General features: G+C 41.5%; 1 protein-coding gene across 8 annotated transcripts in view; it reads left to right on the top strand.

Annotated features, from left to right (window-relative positions):
* The window catches only part of SEMA6D (semaphorin 6D), a 61,057-nt gene extending 36,912 nt beyond the window's left edge, over positions 1–24,145 (top strand). Inside the window, exons 8-19 of one of the 8 annotated variants that reach the window (XM_082448996.1) lie at positions 334–453; positions 1,141–1,229; positions 1,949–2,166; positions 2,266–2,397; positions 2,711–2,866; positions 2,960–3,133; positions 3,928–4,068; positions 4,164–4,241; positions 4,722–4,783; positions 5,141–5,197; positions 6,684–6,839; positions 8,570–24,145. In XM_082448996.1, coding sequence (XP_082305122.1) covers positions 334–453; positions 1,141–1,229; positions 1,949–2,166; positions 2,266–2,397; positions 2,711–2,866; positions 2,960–3,133; positions 3,928–4,068; positions 4,164–4,241; positions 4,722–4,783; positions 5,141–5,197; positions 6,684–6,839; positions 8,570–9,858 — 2,672 coding nt within the window. In that variant the 3' untranslated portion in view covers positions 9,859–24,145. Of the gene's footprint in view, positions 1–333; positions 454–1,140; positions 1,230–1,948; positions 2,167–2,265; positions 2,398–2,710; positions 2,867–2,959; positions 3,134–3,927; positions 4,069–4,163; positions 4,242–4,721; positions 4,784–5,140; positions 5,198–6,614; positions 6,852–8,569 lie in introns of all 8 variants that reach the window. The other 7 variants (XM_082448995.1, XM_082448994.1, XM_082448998.1 and 4 more) reach the window with 7 other exon arrangements.
* Positions 24,146–25,887: the final 1,742 nt, after the last annotated feature.

Below are 25,887 nucleotides of genomic sequence, written 5' to 3'. Positions count from 1 at the left end.
AAGACTAAAAGCTATGAACAAGTTTTCAAAAAAGAGGAATTAAAAGTGAGCATATTATAAGTATTCTGACACTTGACTCTGTTGTTAACTAGGCCAGTGACCCTGAATAAGTTGCTTAACTTTTTGATGCTTCAATCCCTCATCTGTAAACTTAGATAATACCATGGGTCAACCTGTCACAGGTTGATTATGAGCATCGGGTTTAGATTTATTTGTATATGTAGCAATAATGGAGGTGAAATCACTCCAAAGGATATAATATAATACACTATATAAGATAACACACTTAGGATAATTATGGCTATTTTATCTAAATTATAACTTTGGTTTCAGATGGGAAGCTGTATTCTGCCACAGTGGCTGACTTCTTGGCCAGTGATGCTGTTATTTATCGAAGCATGGGCGATGGATCTGCCCTTCGTACTATAAAATATGATTCCAAGTGGATCAAAGGTATCTTTGAAGAACAGCTTTGTGAGATCACCAAGGGAAGTAGCATGGCCGAGTGGGAACAGGAGACCTGGGCATCAGGAAATTCAGTGCATGACTTTATATTGTTTATTTAGAGCCAAGTATAGGCTGCCTTGGTTGTGAACGGGAGCATTAATGGGGGATGAGGAGACCGGTAGCCATGTCAGGAAAGTAGATGTTTATCCTAGGTGACCTCAAAAAAAAGATCTCAATTCTGTGTGCCATTTGCCTAACTCTAAATGCATGAAATAATCCTTGCCCACTTCCATCTACCTACCCTGGAAAGTTAACCCTGGGAATCGTTAGTTCGTATCTGCAGAGTTATTTTGATCTTTGAAGTCTAGAAATCAAGATTTTTTTATTTTCAACGTAAGAAGTTTCCTTCCCTAGTTAACTACAGGTTAATGAATAAATCTGTTGAAACAAAGACCTTTGTTGTAGTTCATTTCCCTGTAGGCTTTTTCTAGTCCATTAGCTAACATTAAAGACTCTGGGTTTTCTGAAGCTTCAACACACCCATACTGGGACTCCACAGACTTGCTGGCATATCAGAGTTCTCCTTGGCTTGAATGTAGCAATGTGACATCTGTCAGTCATGCCTGGCAGTCAGGGTCTGATACTAATTGAATTATCCTTTAGGAACCAGTTTGTTTTCAATTTCTCTTTCAGAGCCACACTTTCTTCATGCCATAGAATATGGAAACTATGTTTATTTCTTCTTTCGAGAAATTGCTGTAGAACATAATAATTTAGGCAAGGCAAGTATATGATTGTGCACATGTCCACTGCATGGAATTGAGCCCACTTGGGTAAAGTCTTTGCATATTTTCCAGCACTCAAAGCATTTAGGGCCAAGTGCAGAGAGGTGAGTTGCTTATCCTGAGAATAATTGCTGTGAAATACCTGCACAATGGCCAGAGTAGGAACAGCAGCCTTGGGCCTTGAGAAGATTTCATTTTTTTTTTCTGTTACTACAGAGAATGTTCTGCAGGCTCCCTTGAGCTATGGATGCTTCTTTAACTCTTTAGAAATCTATTGATAGCTATTCTTTCTCGGCATCAAAAGGCAGGATGGAAAGTAAGGGCCCCTGTTCAATGTTGAATACTTCAGCACAAGCCCATATGATTCTAAAATATTGCGGCCCCTTCTATGCCAGGTTTAAGGATGGTGCATTTTGTTAACAATATGGGAAACTAAGTGGGGGACAAAGTACGGGAATGGTTTCCATTCAGCCGGGCCGTTCGGTAGCTCACTTCTTACGGAGCTTGTTTGGCAGAGCAGGAAAATGGCCCTTTTTGCTCACAGATAAATCTAGTTTACGTTCTTACTCTACAGATCCCTAGAGAGAAGGCTGCCGGAGTCTTTTGAACCACATGTATCTTTAGCATGTTTCGTCCCTCCCTTATCTGGTAGCTTTTTGTTCCTCTTCTTCCTCCACGCTCATAACCCCGTTGCTTTGCTTTTGTCCCGTGGGCAGGCTGTATATTCCCGTGTGGCCCGCATATGTAAAAACGACATGGGTGGCTCCCAGCGGGTCCTGGAGAAACACTGGACTTCATTTCTGAAGGCTCGGCTTAACTGTTCTGTCCCCGGAGATTCATTTTTCTACTTTGATGTTCTGCAGTCTGTCACAGACATAATACAAATCAATGGCATCCCCACTGTGGTCGGGGTGTTTACCACACAGCTCAACAGGTGAGAACAGATCCCTGGCACTTCAAAAGGCCTTCCGTATCTCGCTTGTGGGAGCCGAGAACAGGCCCGTTGTCGCCTGATACTGTTCCTCTTTTTCAGCATTCCTGGATCTGCAGTCTGTGCATTTAGCATGGATGACATTGAAAAAGTATTCAGAGGACGGTTTAAAGAACAGAAAACTCCAGATTCCGTTTGGACAGCAGTCCCTGAAGACAAAGTACCGAAGCCAAGGTAAGAAAAAAAAAAACGGAGAGGATTTTTGTCTTTGACAAAACCCTCTGGTCACGGGAAGCATCCATCCTCAGAGAGCAGCTGGGCCAACCTCCCACTCCAGGAAGGGCCCCTGCGCAGCGCTACAGACAGAAAGTCAGTGAATATGACTCTGAGAGCCTGAATATGGAGAGCCCGCAGAGTTCAGGGAAATAGCATCGCTCCTCTGGTTTGGCTTACTCTCCTTTCTCTCTCGACCTCTTCTTCCAGAATGGACACCTAATCCCTAGATACAAATTGTGAGGGGGGACAAAACACACTATTTTCCTTTCAGGCCTGGCTGTTGTGCAAAGCATGGGCTTGCCGAAGCTTATAAAACCTCCATCGATTTCCCGGATGAAACCCTGTCGTTCATTAAATCCCACCCCCTGATGGACTCTGCCGTCCCACCCATTGCCGACGAGCCCTGGTTCACGAAGACTCGGATCAGGTAAGACTGTGCAGAAACACGGGCCCTCTCCCATCCAGTGGCTTCCCTTCCTGTTGCCCTCCCCCCCTGACCTGGCTCCCCCTCCTCTGGCAGGTACAGACTGACGGCCATTGCCGTTGACCATTCTGCTGGACCCCACCAGAACTACACAGTCATCTTTGTTGGCTCGGAAGCTGGCATGGTACTTAAAGTTTTGGCAAAGACCAGTCCTTTCTCTTTGAATGACAGCGTGTTACTGGAAGAGATCGAAGCGTACAACCATGCAAAGTAGGTATATTTTAGGAGAACACTCTTTAGTACTTCCAGTGTGTGTTTCATCTAGTCATTTCCTTTCAGCCCTCTAAATTAGCAGTGGTTTGGCATATTAGTGTTTTGTTTTGTTTTGTTTTTTTCCTCACTGAAATAAAACCCGGGTCTGTTGTTTTCCTGAGTCCACTAGGGCTTGGAGGGTGGACGGTGATGAGTTTAAAAATAATTCAGCCCTTGTTTGTCACCTGTGGAAAATGAGAATATTTTACCACCACCCTCCTACCTTGCAGATGTATTTCAGGATGCTACATGGAGCAGCCAATTGATTGCAAACACACACACACACACACAGTACACTATAATTCTTCTAACCACTGATATAGAAAATTACGTGGGCCATTAAAACAAACAAGAAAATAGATGAGAGAAATGGAGCAAAGAAGACTAAGGAGAGATCCAGAAATATCTAGCACAGGAAGATTTAAATGCATTAAAACGTTATCCTTTTTCTTCCCTATAGTCTAACATGCTCTTCACAAATGCAATTCCCTTCGATCATCAGAACGGGAAGCCAATCTTTAAAAAACCCTTTGTCCAGCCTGAAATTAAACCAGCCATGCAGAGCAGTAGAAGATGAATCACATAATTATTACTTCCTAAACTACGTGCGTGCCTGGTTTGCTACTGAGAGTATTCCTCAACGCCTCCCCAGCTCTCAATAATTGCAAAAACCAAACCTCACTTGCCTCGTATAGTTCCTGTAGCTTTTGACTTACTAAACGTATATGTTCAAAATGTCTCCCACAATATAGGTGCAATGCGGAGAATGAGGAGGACAGAAAGGTCATCTCACTCCAGCTGGATAAAGATCATCATGCTTTATACGTGGCGTTCTCTAGCTGTGTTATCCGCATCCCCCTCAGTCGCTGTGAGCGGTATGGATCATGTAAAAAGTAGGCTGATGTTTCTTTCCTTATCCCGGGTCTTACAGCATCATTACCTTTGATGATGAGAAAATTCAAGTTACGTTCTGTTTGGTTTTATACAGGTCTTGTATTGCATCTCGAGACCCGTACTGTGGCTGGTTAAGCCCAGGGGCCTGTGGTCAAGTGACCCCAGGGATGCTGTAAGTATACTTTGTCACATTAGCTGAGATCTTCTCCAGATGTGCTTCTATCTTCTCCAGGGACTCTAAAGCTAGAAATTTTAGAAAACTTCCAATAACGCTACTTTTCTTTTTTGCTTTACTTTTCTTTCTTTCTTTCCTTTTTTCTGTTTGTGTTTTTTGTTTGTTTGTTTGTTTTGTATGGGAGAAGGAAAAAAAAGAAAATCTGGAGCTGTGAGAGGGAAAGGAGATTGTAGACAGTGAAATACCTACGGGAAATGGATGGAGAGAAAGAACCAATTCTCTTCTGCTCTCTTAAACATTCTAGTTACCAAATGTTTAATAGAAATACTCATTTTAGCAAGCTATGTTGAAATGTCCTTTTTTTTTCTGTCTGCTCATTCTTACTAATCCGTCTGTGTTCTTGGTTCTGCTCTGGTTGTCACTTGTGTTCCTATGAAGGCTGTTAACTGAAGACTTCTTTGCTTTCCATAACCACAGCGCTGGAGGATTTGAACAGGACATGGAATATGGCAACACAGCCCATCTAGGGGACTGCCATGGTAAGACCGAATCTTCCTTTCCCTCCTGGTGCTTCTTTTGACCACATTTGCACGTGAACATTATTTTACAATCAGCCTTTTATAATGACTCAGGACACATGCCACCTAGCATTTAACTTAAACTTCACAAAAGCTGAGCTATTTGGTCATGGGGATACATTAGAGAAGAATCTTACTTTTTTTTTTCCTTCACCATTTACAATCTTGTAGGAAATCTAGAGAAAGGTAGTCTAAGCGGTAGGTTAATCTTTTAATTTATAGTCCTTTCTTTTGACTTTTTGAGTTAATTGGAATTCGTAAATTTTTGCTTTCTTTTGGTTACTTTTTACTGATTACTTGTTCCTTTAATTCTTTTAGAAATTTTGCCTACTTCAACTACACCAGATTACAAAATATTTGGCGGTCCAACATCTGGTTAGTTTTTTTTCATTTTTTTGAATTAACAACCTTTTCTTTCCTTCAGTTCAGCATTTTCAGCCCCTTCTCCCCTCCTTTTGCACAGTTTGGCAGCCCTTCATTTTTGTGCTTTGACTCATAACCCCCCTGATGGTCCGAAAGACTTTTTCTTATTCAGCACTTCACCCTGTGTAGCATGTTTACAGCCCATCATTGACCAAGGCACATCCTTTAAGAAAAATCCAATGGATTAACATAGGCTGCATTCCAGCTGCACGCCCGTCCACCCAAGCTTTCTTCTCTCTCACCCCTGTGCATTGTGAATGTTCCCTCTGGCCATCTGTATTTAATGGATGGCAGAATTTCATTATTTACCCCTTCTCTCCTCACCTTTCCTCAGACCTACTAAACAAATACACATTTCCCCAAAATGTGTATTTATAAATTTGAGAGATCTTTTTTGAATGGTTTGCGGTAATCCCAGAAACCTTTGAATGTTGTGGTCTCAGTGGTGTGAAAAAGGTTCCCATCGAATGAAGCTGGTTTCTGATGTATTAAGATGTTCACTGGGCTTCCTGTGCCCCTCTTGTCTGCATCCGTTTTGGAGTCTTCATGTGTGACCGTTGCACCAGTCTGGATTGGGGTCTCCAGGGGTTTAACCTAAGATCATATGCTTACATTTTGAGGGAAAATCTACTTGGCAGAAATCAGTAATAGACACGCTAAGAGGTTAAGTTACTCCCGATCCTATTGCTGGTTCTAAAACTTACCAGCAGTTTCATTCCTCAGAGGGGAGAAAAGGATGGAAGATCTTGTGTATCAGAACATCCTTATTCAGCTTGTAAATGCCATTTCTTTTGCATGAGTTGCTGCTAACTCTTTGGAAGAAACTCCCCGGGCATTTTGGAAGGCACGGACAAGGTTCATCCCTGCTTCAGTGCTTTACCATGGTGGTGAGCCCTCAGTGCAGTCAGTCATCTACAGATAGACGAGACGTCTGCGGTAAAGCAGGACAGCCTCTTTGTCAGGTCTAAAATCAAGTGTTTATGCAGACCTAATCAGGTGTTTTCTGATGACGTTACACTGTAGGTTCCCCGGTGAAGGCAATACAGTTTCCAACCATCTATGAAAATGCTTTAAAAAAATAGACACAAAAAGAAGTGATGTTGTCTCACAAAAGGATGAGAAACTAGCAATTAGTCTTTGGGATCCATCGTACCTTCTCCATGAGTGTCATTAATCACCGCAGAGGCTTCGTAGAGGAGTATTTTCAGTGTCTTCAAGTTCGAAATCTGCTTAATATGTCTTTATTGTTCATTTGTAGCTTATATTTTTCCCTTGCAAGAAAAGGATTTGGTATAATCTCCTTGGATGTGTTTTTATGAAATCTCAGAACAGGCTTTCTCATAAAATTTGCTTAAACTTTACTTGAAAGTACAACAGACCAGTCAGAAGCAATCCGCCGTCACTACCCATGTTAATAAAAATCTGTTTGCCACCACAGACATGGAGGTATCTTCATCTTCTGTTACCACAATGGCAAGTATCCCAGAAATTACACCTAAAGTGATTGATACCTGGAGACCTAAACTGACCAGCTCCCGGAAATTTGTAGTTCAAGATGACCCAAACACTTCTGATTTTACTGATCCTTTATCAGGTATCCCAAAGGGTAAGGCCTCACCAGGGAACTCATCTCTCACTGAGTGGAAACCTGATTCCTAATGTCTCTGAGGAACGTGTGGAGGTGAAGCCGGACGGAGCTGCCTCTGTTGTTACCATCGCCGCCACTGGCCACGGTCACACCGGTTTTCTGTGGTTACGTGGAGCGTGCATTCCTTAGCAGATGAAAGAGGCGGAAAGCTGTTGAAGAAGGAGTTGGTGAAACAGCCACTCAGACAATCTAATCCGTGTTGGCTTCTGTCTGAAGAAGCTACACTCTGCTGGGTTTCAGAGAATTCCGAGGGTCACCCCAGCGATATCCAAAAACAAAACTCATTAACCGCAAATATCCTGATATCGGATGTTTTGTTGAGGAGCCTTTCCCAGACTTTTGTTTAGCTGCAATTTACAATGCAATCTGAAAAGTAAGGGAGGCGCAAAGTTGTTTGAATGCCACAAGCACTAAAACCTAACAGAGTGCTTGTCCGTAACTATCATTTTCAGCCCATAATAGAAGCATTTCTCAAAGAGCTGTCTGCTGAGTTACCTTGTTAGATCACTCTGGGAAAAAATCTATTCTTTAGTGCTTACTAAACTGTGGTATCAGGTTTCCAATCAGTTTTTATAGCAGTGCATTGTCATTTATGATTTACATCTGTTGATTTTGGTTTTATTTGTTTTCATTGTAAACAATTTTATAATCATTCTTCCTCTTTTATTTTCTTTAGTAATTCCATTTCTCTCTACATTTCTTTCTTTGTCTTTCACAATGCCACTGAATTCCATAGCCCTCAACATTGGTTAAAAACAACTAATGTTCAAAGGCCTTAGTACTAACCTAGAGCAACAGAATCTTCAGATCACTCTGACTTACCTTACTCTGGGATAGCTGTGCTTGTAGCATGTAACAGACTTGGATACCTCTTAAACTAACACGTCTAGATGTCTGTGGTTGCATTAAAAATCCCAATAATTATAAACTAATTCACTCTTCTTATTCTAGTCTAATTTAAATATTTCTTAAATATCTTAAGACAATTGGATAATATTACTTAACATAGTATATTTCCTTAGACTGTCTGGATTTCTTTCATAGCAGGCAATTCAAGAGTGCTTCACTCCAAGATGGAATGAAAAAAAAAATCAAAGTAAACATGAAAGGCTACATTTGTAGCTAACAGTGACCAAGCAGATGCTTTTAGTTTGTGAACGAACTATATACTTTCATTCTAATTAAGATAGCATAATTGTATTAGCATAATTATTTTAGCAAAATATATTTATGACAATTCATACATTGCCCTAATCCCAGTAGCTGCCCTTTAATCCTGATTTATGAATTAAGAGAAAATCATGAGAAAAAAACATTTTATGAGTTTAAAATGGTCCACTTAGAAAATATATACTTTCTAGCTCTAATTTTTAGGTAGAAACTCTTAAAATTTTGAATGTTATGTAACAACTATTTAAGAGAGATTGGAGGGGAAAAGACAAATACAGATCAGTGGAAGATTAGAGTTATCCTGGTATTTGTAGCGATCATAAATGTCTCTGGGGATCCTATTGGGATTAAAGAAACAAATATGGAATTTTGGAGTCCACCTCACCCTCCAAGCTAAGCATATGGACCATGTGAAGGCAGTGTTGGTTCAATGGGAGCCATTTGCTGGCTAATATTGTTTTAAAGAAGCTCCTCACTCAGACTCTTTTCCTGTGTGTCTACTGCAGGTGTACGATGGGAAGTCCAATCTGGAGAGTCCAACCAAATGGTCCACATGAATGTCCTCATCACCTGTGTCTTTGCAGCTTTTGTTTTGGGTGCATTCATTGCAGGTGTGGCGGTATACTGCTATCGTGACATGTTTGTTCGGAAAAACAGAAAGATCCATAAAGATGCAGAATCTGCCCAGTCGTGTACAGACTCCAGTGGAAGTTTTGCCAAGCTGAATGGTCTCTTTGACAGCCCAGTCAAGGAATATCAACAGAATATAGATTCTCCCAAATTGTATAGTAACCTGCTGACCAGTCGGAAAGAGCTGCCACCCAATGGAGATACGAAATCCATGGTCATGGACCATCGAGGCCAACCTCCCGAGCTGGCTGCTCTCCCGACACCTGAGTCTACACCTGTGCTTCACCAGAAGACCCTGCAGGCCATGAAGAGCCACTCAGACAAGGCCCACGGCCATGGGGCTTCAAGGAAAGAAACCCCCCAGTTTTTTCCTTCTAGTCCTCCACCCCATTCCCCACTAAGTCACGGACATATCCCCAGTGCCATTGTCCTTCCTAATGCTACCCATGACTACAACACATCTTTCTCAAACTCCAATGCTCACAAAGCTGAAAAGAAACTTCAAAACATTGACCACCCTCTTACAAAGTCATCCAGTAAAAGAGATCACCGGCGTTCTGTGGATTCCAGAAATACCCTCAACGATCTCCTGAAGCATCTAAATGACCCAAGCAGTAACCCCAAAGCCATCATGGGAGACATCCAAATGGCCCACCAGACCCTAATGCTGGATCCCGTGGGACCTATGTCTGAGGTCCCGCCCAAGGTCCCCAACCGCGAGGCATCACTCTACTCTCCTCCCTCGACTCTCCCCAGAAACAGCCCAACCAAGCGAGTGGATGTCCCCACCACTCCCGGCGTCCCAATGACTTCTCTGGAAAGACAAAGGGGTTATCATAAAAATTCCTCCCAGAGGCACTCTATATCTGCTATGCCTAAAAACTTAAGTTCACCAAATGGTGTGTTGTTATCTAGACAGCCTAGTATGAACCGTGGAGGCTACATGCCCGCCCCCGCAGGGGCGAAGGTGGACTATATTCAGGGAACACCGGTGAGTGTTCATCTGCAGCCTTCCCTCTCCAGACAGAGCAGCTACACCAGTAACGGCACCCTTCCCAGGACGGGACTAAAGAGGACACCGTCCTTAAAACCTGACGTACCACCAAAGCCTTCATTTGTTCCCCAAACCACATCTGTCAGACCACTGAACAAATATACTTACTAGGCCTCAAGTGTGCTCTTCCCCATGTGGCTTTATCCTGTCCGTGTTGTTGAGAGGATGATGTTGTAAGGGTACCTTAAGACAAGAGACTCGCTTGTATCTTAAGAGAACCAAGTGGCCAAAGAAACTCTTCCTAACTTTGGCAACATCAGAACTTGCCATACGTAGCTACTGCAGCAAGGCTTCTGTGTACTTGCCTGAAAACAAAGGAAGGTGCTGGTCATTCCATTTCTTTTGTTTGAAACTAAAGAGATATGTGGCTCCGAGGGGCTACCTGTAACCAGTACAAAGAGCTGATACAGTGCTCAGAAGAATCTGTCTGTGAGCAAATACTTGAAAATGGGTTCAACTGAGACTGCCATTCTGTGTGGTCTTCCCATTAAATGTGAACATTTTAATATGTATGCATTCACCTTGCCTCTTGCACAAATGTCAAAAAACAATGGTAATGTCTCAAAGAAAAGAAGTTGTAGATTACCAAACAATTTGCTAAAAATTCAGTCTTTGACCCAAACTGTAGCATTTTTTTACGTGTGGCATTTTTTTCATGCCGCCAAGGAACTGTGTTGCGTGTGCATGTGTGTGTGCGTGTAAGTGTGTGTGTGTGTGTGTGTGTGTGTGTGTGTTCTGTCCCCACTAGGATTTGTTTAGGTGCCCATGGCATCTTTTTGTGCTATGGAGTTGTTTACATCGCACATGACTGAACAAGAGACAATAACTTCTTCCCACAGCAGTCCATTGGGTTCAGCTTTGAGAAAGAAAGAAAACCGAGGCTGATTTTGACGGTCAAAATGATTAACCTGACTTACGTGTTACCCAATGCCAGAATGTAAGAGTTCTAAGTAATTTTGTGCTGCTATTCACTAAAACTTCTATAACAGTCTTGCCAGCTTAAGGAGATGGAGATGATAAGAGGTATCCTTGATTTATCCACCAGTATTCAGTAGTAAAATTCACCTGTCCACTGTGAATCCAAGCCCGAATCACTCTACTTAACCTTGGACACACTAACGAGGTTTTATTTTGATTGTGTTTGGTTTCTCCCATGTAGTAAAATTCCTCTTCTTTTAACTCCCCCTAACCCCAAGATCAAACAAACAAACAAAAAAACAAACCCCCCCCCCCACACACACACACAAAACAGAAGACAAAAGAAGGGGATGTGAGAAGGTTATAATTGGCTTAGCAGAAACAGTCTGTGAAAACCTAACAGTGGTGCAATCATGTTGTCTATGTTGTGTGATGTGAGAATTTTCTCCTAAGTCATGCAGGTAATGACAGTATACTGTACATATTACATGTGAGTTTACCTAAATCTGTGCATTTTGTGCCTTATTCATGAGAATGATAGAAGTACTCAAATATGTCAAGTGTTTTCAGTATAGCACATCATTTACTGAGTGCCAGTTGTAAATGTTTTTCAACCAGCACCTGAAAAGACTTTTAAAAAATCCTAACAACAATCTAGAACAGTTAATTGTAAAACAATCTATCCAAATAGCTGCATTACATCCTTTGCCATGATAAACATTCCACTCTTACTTTTCTTAAGGATGAAACAGTGATAATGTGAAGTCAAATGAGGTTTCCTGGGTAATGTGACACCTGCAGAAACCATACAGAGTCATTTATTTGTAGTTTTGCAGAAGCCACTTAGAGCTGATGATGTGCAACCCTGATGACGATTTCGGTTAATATGCTGCACACCACGGTTTACTGAACCTCATCTAGAAAGTATCCAGGCAGAGGAATGCTCCTGACTTAGTCAGACAAGTAAGTTCACCTGTTTTCCTGATGATATCTATTACTTGGGGGAGATGGGTTGCAGAAGACCAGAGCATTTTTACGCAGAATGTAGAATATGGATGCAGTTATTCTTTTCCTTTGAGAATATTGTTTAATAAAGAACGCGATTCCCTGAGGTCTCTGGAAGCTCAAAAGCTAAAACTTCTGTTCTTGAAACACTTCAGCTTTGAAACTAAAATATTACAGATTGATAATAAATTAAACCAACCAACGATAAACACTACTCAGTCCATCGCTGACAAACCTGTTTGAATTCACCTTACCAATATTAATCCCAGCGTGCGGAAAGTGGAACAGTAACTCTATGTGAACCCGGATAACATTTTGTAACATTGTGCTGCCTTGTAGTTTGTAATGTGAGTTCTATCAGTATTTATGTTGAAATTTCTAACATAAAATCTAGTCTGTATCCTGTTAATTTAATTTTTAAATGCTTTATCCATTTGTGCAAAGGTAAACACAGATTGTATCTTTTTTAATGGTACGGCATAAAAAGTAACCCTAAAGTGAAGTGGCTCTATACTGTTTTATAGAGTACTTTAACATGTATAGATATCTTGTAAACTTGTATTGTGGATGTGTAAATAATATGTACTTTGGGTTTTTAACACCGCATGTAAAGTCAAAATAAAATATACAAATCATTATATCCTGCCTCTTGATGTTGAAGAGGTCTGGAAGGTATCGTGTTGTTAAAATATTTTTAAGTCAATCAACATCCTTGAGAGCTTCTTTTAAAATATACCAAAATATTCTTACCTGGAATACTTGCCATCAGGTCGTGGTTACACCACCATTCTCATCTTGGAAGGCTGGGCAGAGCCCCTGGAAAACGTATAATTCAGAAAACCAGATGAACTGTACTACAGCAACAGTCACATGCTTCAGGCCAACCCTTGTCCACGTATCGCTAGTTCGACAGGCATTTGTAAAATTCATGATTTGTGTTCTCGTGTGAAATTGTTAATATTTTAGTCTAAAATTATAGCTGGTCAATCAGGTTCCTGTGAACATTTCTTGCTATTTGGTATAGGGCATTTCTCAATTCCATTGCTTCAATTGAATAAGAATGTAAGTAAGAGATAACGTTCCTCAAATATGGAAATGGGAGGTAAAGTAATGATTCCACTTAGTTCTTTCCTTAGCATGGCATGCGTTAGTTAGTGGCTGCTGTCATTGGGTTTAGACGAATGAAGGAAGAGACAATTAAGGGAAATGTATCTTCAGCCTTGCTTCTCCCTGGGCTTCTTGAGCATTGTATTCTCTTTCATTTCTATGGGCTATTTCTATTAAGTTGCTGTTTATTATACCTTCTGGCCATTTTACAAGTTTTCCTGGGTTCAGTGATTTTCTTTTTCTTCTAAAAAGTGCATTTTTCTCTTCTTCCTTTATAGCAAATTTTAGCCTTTTTCAATCATGGACATCTTTGATAATTTAATGAATGGTACGGACTGAGAGCTGAATTTCATGTTCCGTTTTCAGGGGATTTACAGACCCCTAAAACCACACCTACGAATCCTCGAGATAAATGCTTAGATGCCATTTGAGAGAAATGGAGTTAGAGAACTTGGAGCTTTTCATAAGGAAAGCATTGTAAAGAAAATGAATTAACCAAGACACACCACCCGTACTCTGGTTCCAGAGATCCCATTGGTTGGCATTTAGGTTACTCTGGGAAATGGCAACACAAGAGATGCTGGTTCAGGCTAAGAAGAAAGGGGGTCTCACGTGCAAAGTAGTGGGCCTTGTGTGGCCTAGGTGCTGGCCAGGTACCAGGAGGACTCGCCTTCCTGCCATCTGAGAGAAGCCAACTTTCTCCCTTCTCCTCCCCTCCCAGCTCATCTCCTTCATCCTCCTTTTCAGAGGAGGGCAAAGAACAAGGGGTCCAAAATAGCCCTGGGTCCAGGTCTGGGAGCTGGGTTCAAATCCCGACTCTACTACACATCAAGTAACTGCCGCACTATACCTCTCTCTCTTTTCTTTTTTAAACTTTTATTTCATATTGGAGTATAGTTAATTAACAATGTTGCATTAGTTTCAGATGTACAGCAAAGGGATTCAGTTACACATATACATGTATCTATTCTTTTTCAAATTCTTGTCCCATTTAGGTTGTTACATAATACTGAGCAGAGTTCCCTGTACTATACAGTAGGTCCTTGTTGGTTATCCATTTAAAATATAGCAATGTGTACATGTCAATCCCAAACTCCTTAACTATCCCTCCCCCCCAACCCTTTTCTCCCCGCTGTAACCAAAAGTTCATTCTCTAAGTCTGTGAATCGGTTTCTGTTTTGTAAATAAGTTCATTTGTATCATTTCTTTTTAGAATAGCATACGATATTTCTCTTTCTCTTTCTGACTTACTTCATTCAGTATGATGATCTCTAGGTCCATCCATGTTGCCATAAATGGCATTATTTCATTCTTTTTAACAGCTGAGTAATATTCCATTGTATATATGTACCACATCTTCTTTACTAATTCCTCTGTTGATGAACATTTAGGTTGCTTCCATGTCTTGGCTGTTATGAATATTGGGGTGCATGTATCCTTTCGGACCATGTTTTTCTCTAGATATATGCCCAGTAGTGGGATTGCAGGATCATATGGTAGCTTTATTTTTAGTTTTTTAAGGAACCTCCATACTGTTCTCCACAGTGGCTGTATCAATTTACATTCCCACCAACAGTGTAAGAGGGTTCCCTCTCTTGATTTCAGTTTTCTCATTTTTGAAAGGAGATGGTTCAACATCCATTTCTCTGACACTTCTATGGTATCTGTCAACTCTGTAGCACCATTAGCTATTTTATGAATGCTACGCTTAAATATTACTCTTTCAATAGCTTGGTCTGTAAGCTTTTTATGGATGTGTGAGCCCTGTTCCCTGTTAGATGTGAGGTATATATGAGATTGGCAATAAAATAAGGCATGACAACAATGCATTTTAAGCCATTTAGCTTGTGTCTATATTTGATGTTTACCCTTTTTGCATATATAGCATGCAAAACACTTAAATCTCTGCTAATGTTGCCTTCTTTATCAAATAGATGTTATACCATAAACAAGGAGGAAATGGACAGATAATAAAATCAATCTTTAATTCACAGAGGAATCAAGGGGTGAGAGGTTGGGGGAGGGCAGTCAAACCCTGGATATTCAGACCATGAATCAACTGGGACTCACGTATTAAGGAAAATAGACTATTTCTAGACCCTGTCCCATGATATAATTCTTTTTAGAATTAGGTATTGATTATTGGTTGATAAATCTCTTTGTAGCATGCACTTTGGCTTATCTTAGCCTCTTGTGCTGGGTTTGGGTCAAGGAAAGTATGAAAATATGGCACTTGTTTCATATGCACTGTTAATTCAGACTGTTGTTCATTTGTGTGAGATGGACTCGCCTGAAGCTACTGTAAAGATTGACTTAGGGCCAGTTAGAGAAGTTGTGAGAGGGAAGATTTGTCAGTGTCAGACAGCCCTGTCCAGTGGAAGTTTCTATGCTGGTGGAGACTCTGTGCTGTCCAATATGGTAGCCACTAGCATATATGGCTTTTGAGCAGTTGGAATGTAGCCAGTGCCACTGAAGTACTATATTGGACAGCACTGATCTGGAAAGCCACCACTGCTGCTGCCACAACTGTCAGAGGTCAGACTGCTGCTCTGAATGTAACAACTCCAAGGGACACTTGACTCTGCTTAAAAGATGAGATCTGCCTTGTACATTTTGTATATCTACCCTTGTGTCTCATAAACACTGAGCTCACAGTTGATCAACCAATCAATCACAGTGCTAGTTTGAGGGTCTTTGGGGTTTTTTTTTTTTTTCTTGTTTAGAAACTATGATGAGCACATCCATTGGAAGCTGAGAGAGGGTCAGCACTTGGCTTGGGTGAACGGTTTCCTCTTACATTTTCGTGGTGCTTTTGAGCTCTATGAGTTAATTCTCAACATGCTTTTTGTTGGAAAGGAATAACCTTCATCATTCCCATTTTCCAGGTGCAGAAATTGAGATCAGCGGGGCTGTGACAGCTATGGAAATATAGATGACAGCCAATTCACAAATCAGGGCTAATTCACATATTCTCACACTCAGGCCCTGTGCACAAACCAACACTCTCCATGAAAGGGCTGAAAGAGAATATCAGTGTTCAGTCAGAAAGGATGGCCTCTCTCCAGTGTTTCATGTATAATGAGGAGAGACAAAAAGGGTAGAATAATTACAGTATCCAGGGGTATGTGCCAAATACGGAGTGAAAAATGAAACATTTAGTGAATCAGTCACATGCTTGGCTATCATAATGAACATGCCAAATCAATTATTTGGAAAAAAAAAAAAAATCCCTGGATTGAGCTGATGCAGTACTGTAGGCTGAAAGCAACCAGAGAGGATGAATTTAGAGATGTTAAAAGAAACTAACCTGATGTGTCCAAATTGTACCCATCTAAGTTTCTGGGCATCCTGCCAGATCTACATCTGTGGACTGTCAGAGAGTCTTTGGGGGCAAATTCACTTTATTTCTTATTTTGGAATTTCTTCATATTGAGCTGGGGTTGTACATTGGGAGTTAAACACGGTTATAATTTTTCCACTTTTCCCTATGGTTGGGAGACCTATAGGAATCACACTTTATCTTAAAGGAGAATGTTTTCTGATGATCTGAGCTGCCTAGCCTTCTGTGAGGCTTGGAATAATAACATAGAAAATGTCTGTTGAAGGAGCAAATTTGATGACTGCCTCAGGGTTTTATTCTAAGCCAGGTGGCAGGGACTGACCAGACAATTGCAAACGTTAATGCTAATAAACATAGCAGAAGCATATACCACTTAGCATTTGCAAATCAGGTTCCCAAATAAGAGGATTAGAGAATTCTTTAACATTCTGAATGGTTTGGGAGAGCTTTAGAAAGTGTAAAAAGGAAATGGAAACCTTGGGGTACTTTTGCAAACTTGAAAGCCTCAGGTGTGTGCATTTGGAATTTGAGTTAGGCTCCAAAATTCAAGGACATCTCAGGTTGAGAGACAGGACCATTAGCTGGTCTAAGCAATCTGGATTGTTTGTTGGTCAGTTATGAACCTACAGCAACTGATAAAATTGAAGTCAAACCTTAAGATTCAACCTGACTTGATGACAGCCTCTCAGACTGCCCAAGTGAAGGCTGCCCCCTGAATAAGCCCATCTGAATTCTGGGACTTATTAAGCTATTATTTCCAATTACCTATGCAACCCATCTCCAGAGAGGTAGAAACAGTTGAACTCTTGAAGCTGGCATAATTTACATAAATATTTACCATAAATTTATTTAATGAAAATGGTAAAATATTTAACTGAAGAAAGCAATGGAATTCAAATTATTTTAAATGTAAGTATACATATAGAAGGGAGTCTGGAAAGAAACACACAAAATACTAAAAACTGGTTGTAATCATTAAAACTAACATTTTGAAATGTGCCTCATTCAAACATATATTTTGGAGAAATGTCTTTAATTTAGATTCTTCTAAGTTTGTTTTAAAAAAGGAAAAAAAAAAAACTCCTGGAGACAGCCCCTGACTTTGATTAGTTTTCTGGTCTCAAGAAAAGGTGACGTCGGTCCACCGCTGGAAACAAACTCCGGGAAGGTTTGATTTAACTGGGAGAGAAATGTCCCAGTGGTTATCGACCTTGGTGTCCTTTGATTTCCAAGGTGTTTAAACAGTGTATTTCATTTTTAGCTGGAGATCCTAGGACTGACGTGGTGAAATATGAAAATTGTGAAAATCCCAAAAGGCAGAAAAGAGGCTTCCGAGGAAAGAACTAGGACCCAGGCAGAGCGGCCCGGGCAGCAGCTGAGCAGGGCGTGAGTAGACGCTAAGAGTCCAGAGCAGGACCTCAGAATGGAGAAGCTGCATCAGCCTTGGTCTTATTCTCAAAGGGCACAGACACAGAAACCTGGAAAGACCCATCTTCTCCTTTGTCTTCTCTTCCCTGGATTCCAGAATAACAGAAAGCTAGGAAGCGCGTGAATAGAGAACAGGTAGCTCTGGGGGACAATGAGATTGTTACGGCAATGACAACTCGTGAAAACACAAAATATTAGTAGAGCAAACTCCTCTCCTCTGTGACAGCATGCCAATTAATGCTGTCAGAAAAGCCACACCCCTTTCCAAAATTCCCTGTGGTTCCTCCCCTCGCCCCTCCCACTGACCCCCTCCCTTTTTTTTTTTTAAACATCTTTATTGGAGTATAATTGCTTTACAATGGTGTGTTAGTTTCTGCTTTATAACAAAGTGAATCAGTTATACATATACATATGTTCCCATATCTCTTCCCTCTTGCGTCTCCCTCCCTCCCACCCTCCATATCCCACCCCTCTAGGTGGTCACAAAGCACTGAGCTGATCTCCCTGTGCTATGTGGCTGCTTCCCACTAGCTATCTATTTTACGTTTGGTAGTGTATATATGTCCATGCCACTCTCTCACTTCGTCACAGTTTACCCTTCCCCCTCCCCATATCCTCAAGTCCATTCTCTAGTATGTCTGTGTCTTTATTCCCGTCTTGCCCCTAGGTTCTTCATGACCTTTTTTTATTTTTTTCTTAGATTCCATATATATGTGTTAGCATACGGTATTTGTTTTTCTCGTTCTGACTTACTTCACTCTGTATGACAGACTCTAGGTCCATCCCCCTCACTACAAATAACTCAATTTCGTTTCTTTTTATGTCTGAGTAATATTCCATTGTATATATGTGCCACATCTTCTTTATCCATTCATCTGTTGATGGACACTTAGGTTGCTTCCATGTCCTGGCTATTGTAAATAGAGCTGCAATGAACATTTTTGTACATGACTCTTTTTGAATTATGGTTTTCTCAGGGTATATGCCCAGTAGTGGTATTGCTGGGTCGTATGGTAGTTCTATTTTTAGTTTTTTAAGGAACCTCCATACTGTTCTCCATAGTGGCTGTATCAATTTGCATTCCCACCAACAGTGCAAGAGTGTTCCCTTTTCTCCACACCCTCTCCAGCATTTATTGTTTCTAGATTTTTTGAGGATGGCCATTCTGACCGGTGTGAGATGATACCTCATTGTAATTTTGATTTGCATTTCTCTAATAATTAGTGATGTTGAGCAGCTTTTCATGTGCCTCTTGGCTATCTGTATGTCTTCTTTGGAGAAATGTCTATTTAGGTCTTCTGCCCATTTTTTGATTGGGTTGTTTGGTTTTTTTATATTGAGCTGCATGAACTGTTTATATATTTTGGAGATTAATCCTTTGTCCGTTGATTCGTTTGCAAATATCCAGAAAACTTTTCTAAGTGCAAGCAACTAGTTGAAAGACAGAAGAGTAGTTAGAAAATATTTTGCTTCATAACTATGTTGCCATCACATCCCAAACAACAAAGTATGAGGTACGCTACTTTGTACTCAGTTTTAATTGGACTCTGATAAAAGTTGAAGGAGTGGAAAGGAGAGATGAATGAGAGGGAAAACTGAGAAAAGTTGGGCAGTAATAGATAATATTTAGAGATTAGTAAGAAAAATACCTGTGTTTTGCATGTATTTGGCTTGAAAGAACTGCTGTAATATACAATATGATCCTCTTTTGGTAAATAAACCATGACACCCCCTCTCCAACACATAAGTATATGCATTATTTAAAAATTTACTTTATTTTTTATTTATTTATTTTTGGCTGTGTTGCGTCTTCGTTGCTGTGTGCGGGCCTTCTCTAGTTGCAGTGAGCGGGGGCTACTCTTCCTTGTGGTGTGTGGGCTTCTCATTGCGGTGGCTTCTCTTGTTGTGGAGCACAGGCTCTAGGCTCACTGGCTTCAGTAGCTGTGGCACGTGGGCTTCAGTAGTTGCAGCTCGTGGGCTCTAGAGCTCAGGCTCAGTAGTTGTGGTGCACGGGCTTAGTTGCTCCACGGCATGTGGGATCTTCCGGGACCAGGGATCAAACCCATGTCCTCTGCACTGGCAGGTGGATTCTTAACCACTGCGCCACCAGGGAAGTCCTAGTATATGCATGTTTGATGATTTATGTATGCATTGAGAAAATTACTAAAGGATAAACACCAGGTGTGAACATTTGTTATTGGACTAAAACGGAATAAGTTAAAACTATTATAATAACAATAATAGAATGTGAGAGGGAGAATGACCACAGTAAAGACCATCTATGATGTAATTCTATTCATGTGTGAACATGTATATAGAGATACATAAACATGTATCTTTATATGAGCAATAAGGGTGTGCATGAAAGAATCGAGGTGGTTGGTAGTCTACCCAGTAAACTTCCACCCATCTTCTCCTGCTGCGAACTTGCTAGGAGAGCCCACCTCCCACTACAGAGGCTTAACATGCCAAGTACTTCTTTTCCAGTCTCTTTGACAGTGAGGACATGGAAATGTAACCCAGTTCTGGCCAGCAGAACCCTAGCAAAAGTCTGGGAAGGCTTTGGGGAAGTTTTCCTTCCCTAATAGAAGGGAATACATGAGGAGAAGCTCCCCTCCTTTGGATGGTGGCATGTGATATATGGTGCATGAATCAGCAGCTACCATCTTGGTACCATGAAGTAAACTGGGAGAAAAGCCCACGTGCTGAAAGAGGCAGAGGAAAGATGATTATATAGAGCTGCTGAACTCACCAACTTTGAAGCCCCTCATATCTGGATTTCCTATTAAGGGAGAGATTAATATTCTTGTTGTCCCATGGCTGATGGGATATTGTTTCTTCCAGTTGAAAGCACCCTAACTGATAGAGTCACCAACATGCGTAAGGTAGTTATCTCACAGTGGAGGAGTGATGAGGTGGAAATCTCTCTCATCTATCTATTTGCCCATACATAATTTGTTTTATATTAGTGGTTTTCAATTTTGGCTGCATATTGGAATCACCTGGGGAGCTTTTCAAAACTACCAATGCTTGGGCCACATCCCAGAACAATTAAATCAATTAAGTCAGCATCTCCGGGGTGGGCCCAGGCATTGGTATGTTCAAAGTGCTCTCCACAAGATTTTGATGTTCAGCCAGAACTAAAATTCCCTGCTCTATGTTATGTCTTTCTTGGTGTCATGAAAATGTAAGTATGTGTATTCGTCATCTGAAATAAATTACTTGTATTAATTTTCTATTGCTGCAGAACAAATTAGCACAAACTAGATGCTTATTAGCACATGATCCTATAGGTTAGTGTTGTGGGTATGCTCGACTGGGTTCTCTGCTCAGGGTCTCACGAGGCCGTAAGAAGTTCTTGGCTGAGTTGGACTTTTACCTGGAGGTTCTAGGAAAGAATCTGCTTCCAACTCTTTCAGGCCGTTGGCAGAATTCAGTTTTGGTTGTACAACTGAGGCCCCAGCTCCCTTGCTCGCTGTCGGCTGGAGCCACTCTTAACTTCTAAATGCTGTCAGTAATTCCTTGTCATGTGGCGCCACTCTATATTTAAGAAAACCTTTAAGAAAAACTAAAGAAAACTCGCTACTTTTAAAGAGCTCACTTCAGCACTTTAAATGATTGCATCAGGACCCTATCACAAGGTCAACTACTTGGGGCTTTAATTATATTTGAAAAATCCCTTCACAGCAGTACCTATATTAGTATTTGATTAAATAAGAAGGGAATGAGAATCTTGGGGTGGGGGGGGCGGGCATCTTTAAAATTCTGTCTACCACAACATCCCAAATTTAATGGCTGACAACAACGATTATTTTCCACAATTCTATAGGCTGGCAATTTGGGGAGGGCTCAGGTGGGACAACTCACCTCTGCTCCACATGGTGTTGGCTGGGGTTTCTCATGCATCTGCAACCCATCAGCTGGTAGAGCTGGCCGTGAGGCTGGCTGGTCTTTGATGGCCTCACATACCTTGGGCCTCAGCTGGGATATCTGGGATGACTGGACCTCTATTGTAACAGGATCTCTGTCTGTCTTTCTCCCTGTCTCTCCCTGAAAAAGGCTATCTTAGGCTTGCTTCAAGGTTCTTGCTTCAAGAACGTGACAGTGGAAGCTCCAAGGCCGCTTTAAGCAGAGGCTTGGAAATCACACAGAATCATGTCTGTCACTTCCTTTGGTCAGAGCAAGTCAGAGGGCCAGCCCAGATCCAGTGGGGAGGGGAGGAAAGACCCCCACTGCTTGATGGAAGGAGCTGTAAAAAATGTATAGCCATATATTGTCAGAGTGAGCAATCAATATTTATGATGATATGTAACAAAGAGGTGTTTGGATGTTTTAGAGGTGCAAAAAGCACAGTTGATGGACCTGAAGTAGCCTCAGCTATAGGCCAACACATTTCAGTTAACTCTGACGGAGAAAATCCCAAGTGGTTGACTGAAACTGTATGTTAAGTTGTGACCATCAGGGGCCCACAACACAGATGGCAGAAAGAAACAAAACAATCTGCTTCTATAAGTCCAACGCTTCGAATCTTAGAGTGGCTACAAAATCATGCAATTGGATGTCCAACACTTTAAAGGACCATAGGAATCAAAGAAATCTCTTTCCCAAAGTGATGTTAAAAACTCAGAAGGGGAGCATTTCTTATTCTTAGTTTGAGGATAGTCTTGGTGGCCATTAAGGATCTAGAAGTTCCTTGTGACTTTATATTTACTGAAATGATAAATAACTGAACACATTAAATGTGTTTACACTAATTTCATGGGGACTTGTCTTCTAAAACTATACAGCACTCTTAGACTGTGTAAGGTCGGTAAAGTACATTTATTTCCGTTAATAGAAAACAGAATTAAGGCAGCCACATCTATGTCTGGACTAAAAAGCCCTTTGGTCGTTAAAGTTTTCATTATCACTTTTTGAAAGCAACAAAAGCTTAGGTGCACGTCAGTCTTTTCACCCCCCAACTGATCTTCTACGTGACCATCAGCATGATTTTCTAAAACAGCTTTTGGTTACTAAATTACTCCCTGATTGCTTAAAAAGCTTCAGTCACTTCCTATAACAAAAAGAATAAGTAATAAATCCCAACTTCCTTATTTGTATACAAGGCCCTTCCCGACATGGCTTCAATGATGGGTCCTCATTATCTCCTATCATTTCCCTAAGTCATACTTAGAAGTCAATGCTGTTCATTCAGTAATTTAGTTATTCATTCATTCAAATAAGAATTCATTGAGGGCCTATTATGGACCATATATGGTCTTCCCGTTGCTGGAGGTTCAAATATGAACAAAGTATTTTCCCCCCTCCCCCACTCCCCGCGAATGGATTCAAGGCTTACTTGGGGCCAGGAATAAAAATTTAAATGGCAATTAGAGGACTTCCCTGGTGGCACAGTGATTAAGAATCCACTTGCCAATGCAGGGGACATGGGTTCGATCCCTGCTCCAGGAAGATCCCACATGCTGCGGAGCAGCTAAGCCCATGCGCCACAACTACTGAGCCCGTGTGCCACAACTACTGAGGCCCGCGCGCCTAGAGCCTGTGCTCTGCAACAAGACAAGCCACCGCAATGAGAAGCCCACACGCCGCAACCAGAGAAAGCCCTCATGCAGCAACGAAGAACAAATGCAGGCAAAAATAAATAAATAAACAAACAAATAATGGCAATTAGAGTGCACACATTGTAATAATTATGGTAGTTCTCTAACCCAGGTACCCTTTTGCAAACATGTATTCATTCATTCAAGGGACATTTAGTGAGTGTCTACTGCTGAGCAGCATGAAAACACCTAGAGAAACTGGTGGGAATGCACTGAGCTTAAATTTTCCACTTTAAGTGGGGTTCCATGGTGAATGAAGAAAGAAAAAACAAACAGACAAAAAAGGTCCAGGACAATTTATCTATCTTTCCCTAAGCAGCGCTGTCCTGTGCATAAGAAGAGCCTCTAATCTGGGAAACTGTACAGCACATTGGAAAGTACTGCTGCCCTGTAGCCAATGACAGGTGCCTGAGTCAAGTACAAGGCAGGGGGTGCACATTGGTGGGGTGTGAAATGAAACAGGTTTTCACAGAAACTGGTAGTGGCAGGCTGAAGGACATAGGCCACGCCAACATTCTGTAAAATCTCTCTCCCTTCTGTTTCCCATGTTTTCTGCTTTTGGTTCTTGGTAGACAGGGAGAGAAGCAGGAGAATTGGGTGTAAGGGATAAAGTAAATAGCCTTTGCTCTGGGGTTATTTTGTTTCGTTTCCTCATTATTTCCCATCCTGTCAAGTGATCTCCGGAATAGGCTAAGTTAGAGGCTGGGAAATCGAGGCTGAGCACACTTTTCTGGTACCTGGTAGAGCCTCACTTCACTCCCATTTGCCCTTCCACCCAAATCCTCCTCTTATAAAAGAGGACAAGAGCAAAATGAGAAGGTCAACGACATAGGGAAGGGGAAGTATAGCTTGAAAGGACAGATTCACAGACATGACAAAACCTAAATCCCTTTTGTGTGCCAGAGGCTCCAGCTGAACAAAACTTCCTAGTTTCTGCACGTGTAGGGTTTTCCCACCACCGTTCACCAGTGCATGTGTGAATCCTGTGCATTCTTTTTTTTTTTTTTAAACTTGACAGAGACATTGTGAAACCTTTTTTTTAAAAATTTATTTAATTAATTTATTTATTTATGGCTGTGTTGGGTCTTCGTTTCTGTGCGAGGGCTTTCTCTAGTTGCGGCAAGCGGGGGCCACTCTTCATCGCGGTGCGCGGGCCTCTCACTATCGCGGCCTCTCTTGTTGCGGAGCACAGGCTCCAGACGCGCAGGCTCAGTAACTGTGGCTCAAGGGACCAGTTGCTCCGCGGCATGTGGGATCTTCCTGGACCAGGGCTCAAACCCGTGTCCCCTGCATTGGCAGGCAGATTCTCAACCACTGCGCCACCAGGGAAGCCCCTGTGCATCCTTTAAGGTCCAGGGCAAACGCAGCCACCTCCTCTATGGCATTTCCCTAGATCTGTTGGCTGGAAGAAATCTGACCCCGAGGACTCCTTAGTCTTTCTCTGAACTCCCTTTATGGCCCTTGTTGTTTTCTACGTTGCAACCAAATTGCACATGTACTGGTCATTTCCCACCCTTGACTGTAAGCCTGTTGGTGGCTGACTCCATATGTAGCACATCTTTGTAACACCTGACACGGCCTAACCCAGCCCTGCACCTGATAGACCCTCAGATGTCTCAAAGCCACGGAACCGAAGGTTTGAGCTCAGCCTGGGGGCCTGCTCCACGTGGCTCTCTCTGCCTCTAAGTGCCAGTAACCACACTACGTTCTCTCCTTTGGGTCGAGAGATGAGAATTGCTGTCTGCTCTTACTAGACCCCAGATATTGCACTCATTTCCCTACAAAAGAATTTTATGAATTCTTTTTCTGTTAACCTTTGCTCAAGAAATCTTAATTTGAGAGTGTTGTCAGTTTCTTGTTCAGACCCTAACTGACACAGTATTTTGTCAACGACAATAACAGCTACTATTTGTTGGACCACTTTCCTCTCCTCTATCTTTACAGTAAACTAAGAGCCGAGTACTTTAATTTTATCCTTGAGAGATTCAGGGAGTTTAAATAATTTATCTAAAGTTGCACAGCTTGTAAGATCTCAGTTCAAGTGTTAACTTCTCACAGGAAGCCTTACCTACTTGAAATAACCCCTTCCTCCTAAGCCCTAATGGCACTTTTTATCTCCTTCGTAACGCTCATTACTACCAGAATTTCCTTATTTGTTGGTGTTTTATCTGATTGTCTTATCCAGCCAGAATGCGTGCTCCACGGAGTCAGGACTTTGTTTCATTCACGGCTTTGCCCTCAGAACAGACTGGATACTCGGTAAATATATGCTGAATGAACGAGAGAAATTCTCCTTCTTCAGCCCAGGCTCCCTTTACACCGTGTGTCTCTCCTAATACCCTGGGATTATTTCCTTTCCATTTGTTATCAAGATCTTCAAATCCAGAGCTTAGATCATTCAATTCTATCCATATCAACTCTTTGGACCAAAAATAGGGAGTCTCAAAATTGATTCTGATGTTTTTATGAAGAAAATTAAAGAGCCAAGAGGAAGCAAAAGGAGAGACAGAGAAAGAGAGAGTGACACAGAGAGACACAGAGAGGAGGGAAGAGACAGAAAGAGAGAATGGGAAGAGATGCAGTGAAATTCTCCAGGGCGGAAGATTCACTAAGAGATGCTTGGGGCCGCTAATAAAGGAGCAGCCCAGCAGCAAGTGCAAACTTGGTGAATCACTCTCTAGGCTGCATTTAAGACTGTGGTCCTCTGGCAACCGTTCAAAGATTGTTGACACCGTGTACCCT

The sequence above is a fragment of the Balaenoptera physalus genome, assembly GCF_965194825.1.
Source record: "Balaenoptera physalus genome assembly, chromosome: 2".
Classification (NCBI taxonomy): Eukaryota; Metazoa; Chordata; class Mammalia; order Artiodactyla; family Balaenopteridae; genus Balaenoptera; species Balaenoptera physalus.
The sequence above is the reverse complement of the archived record's forward strand: the minus strand, read 5'-3'. Positions and strand labels throughout refer to the sequence as shown.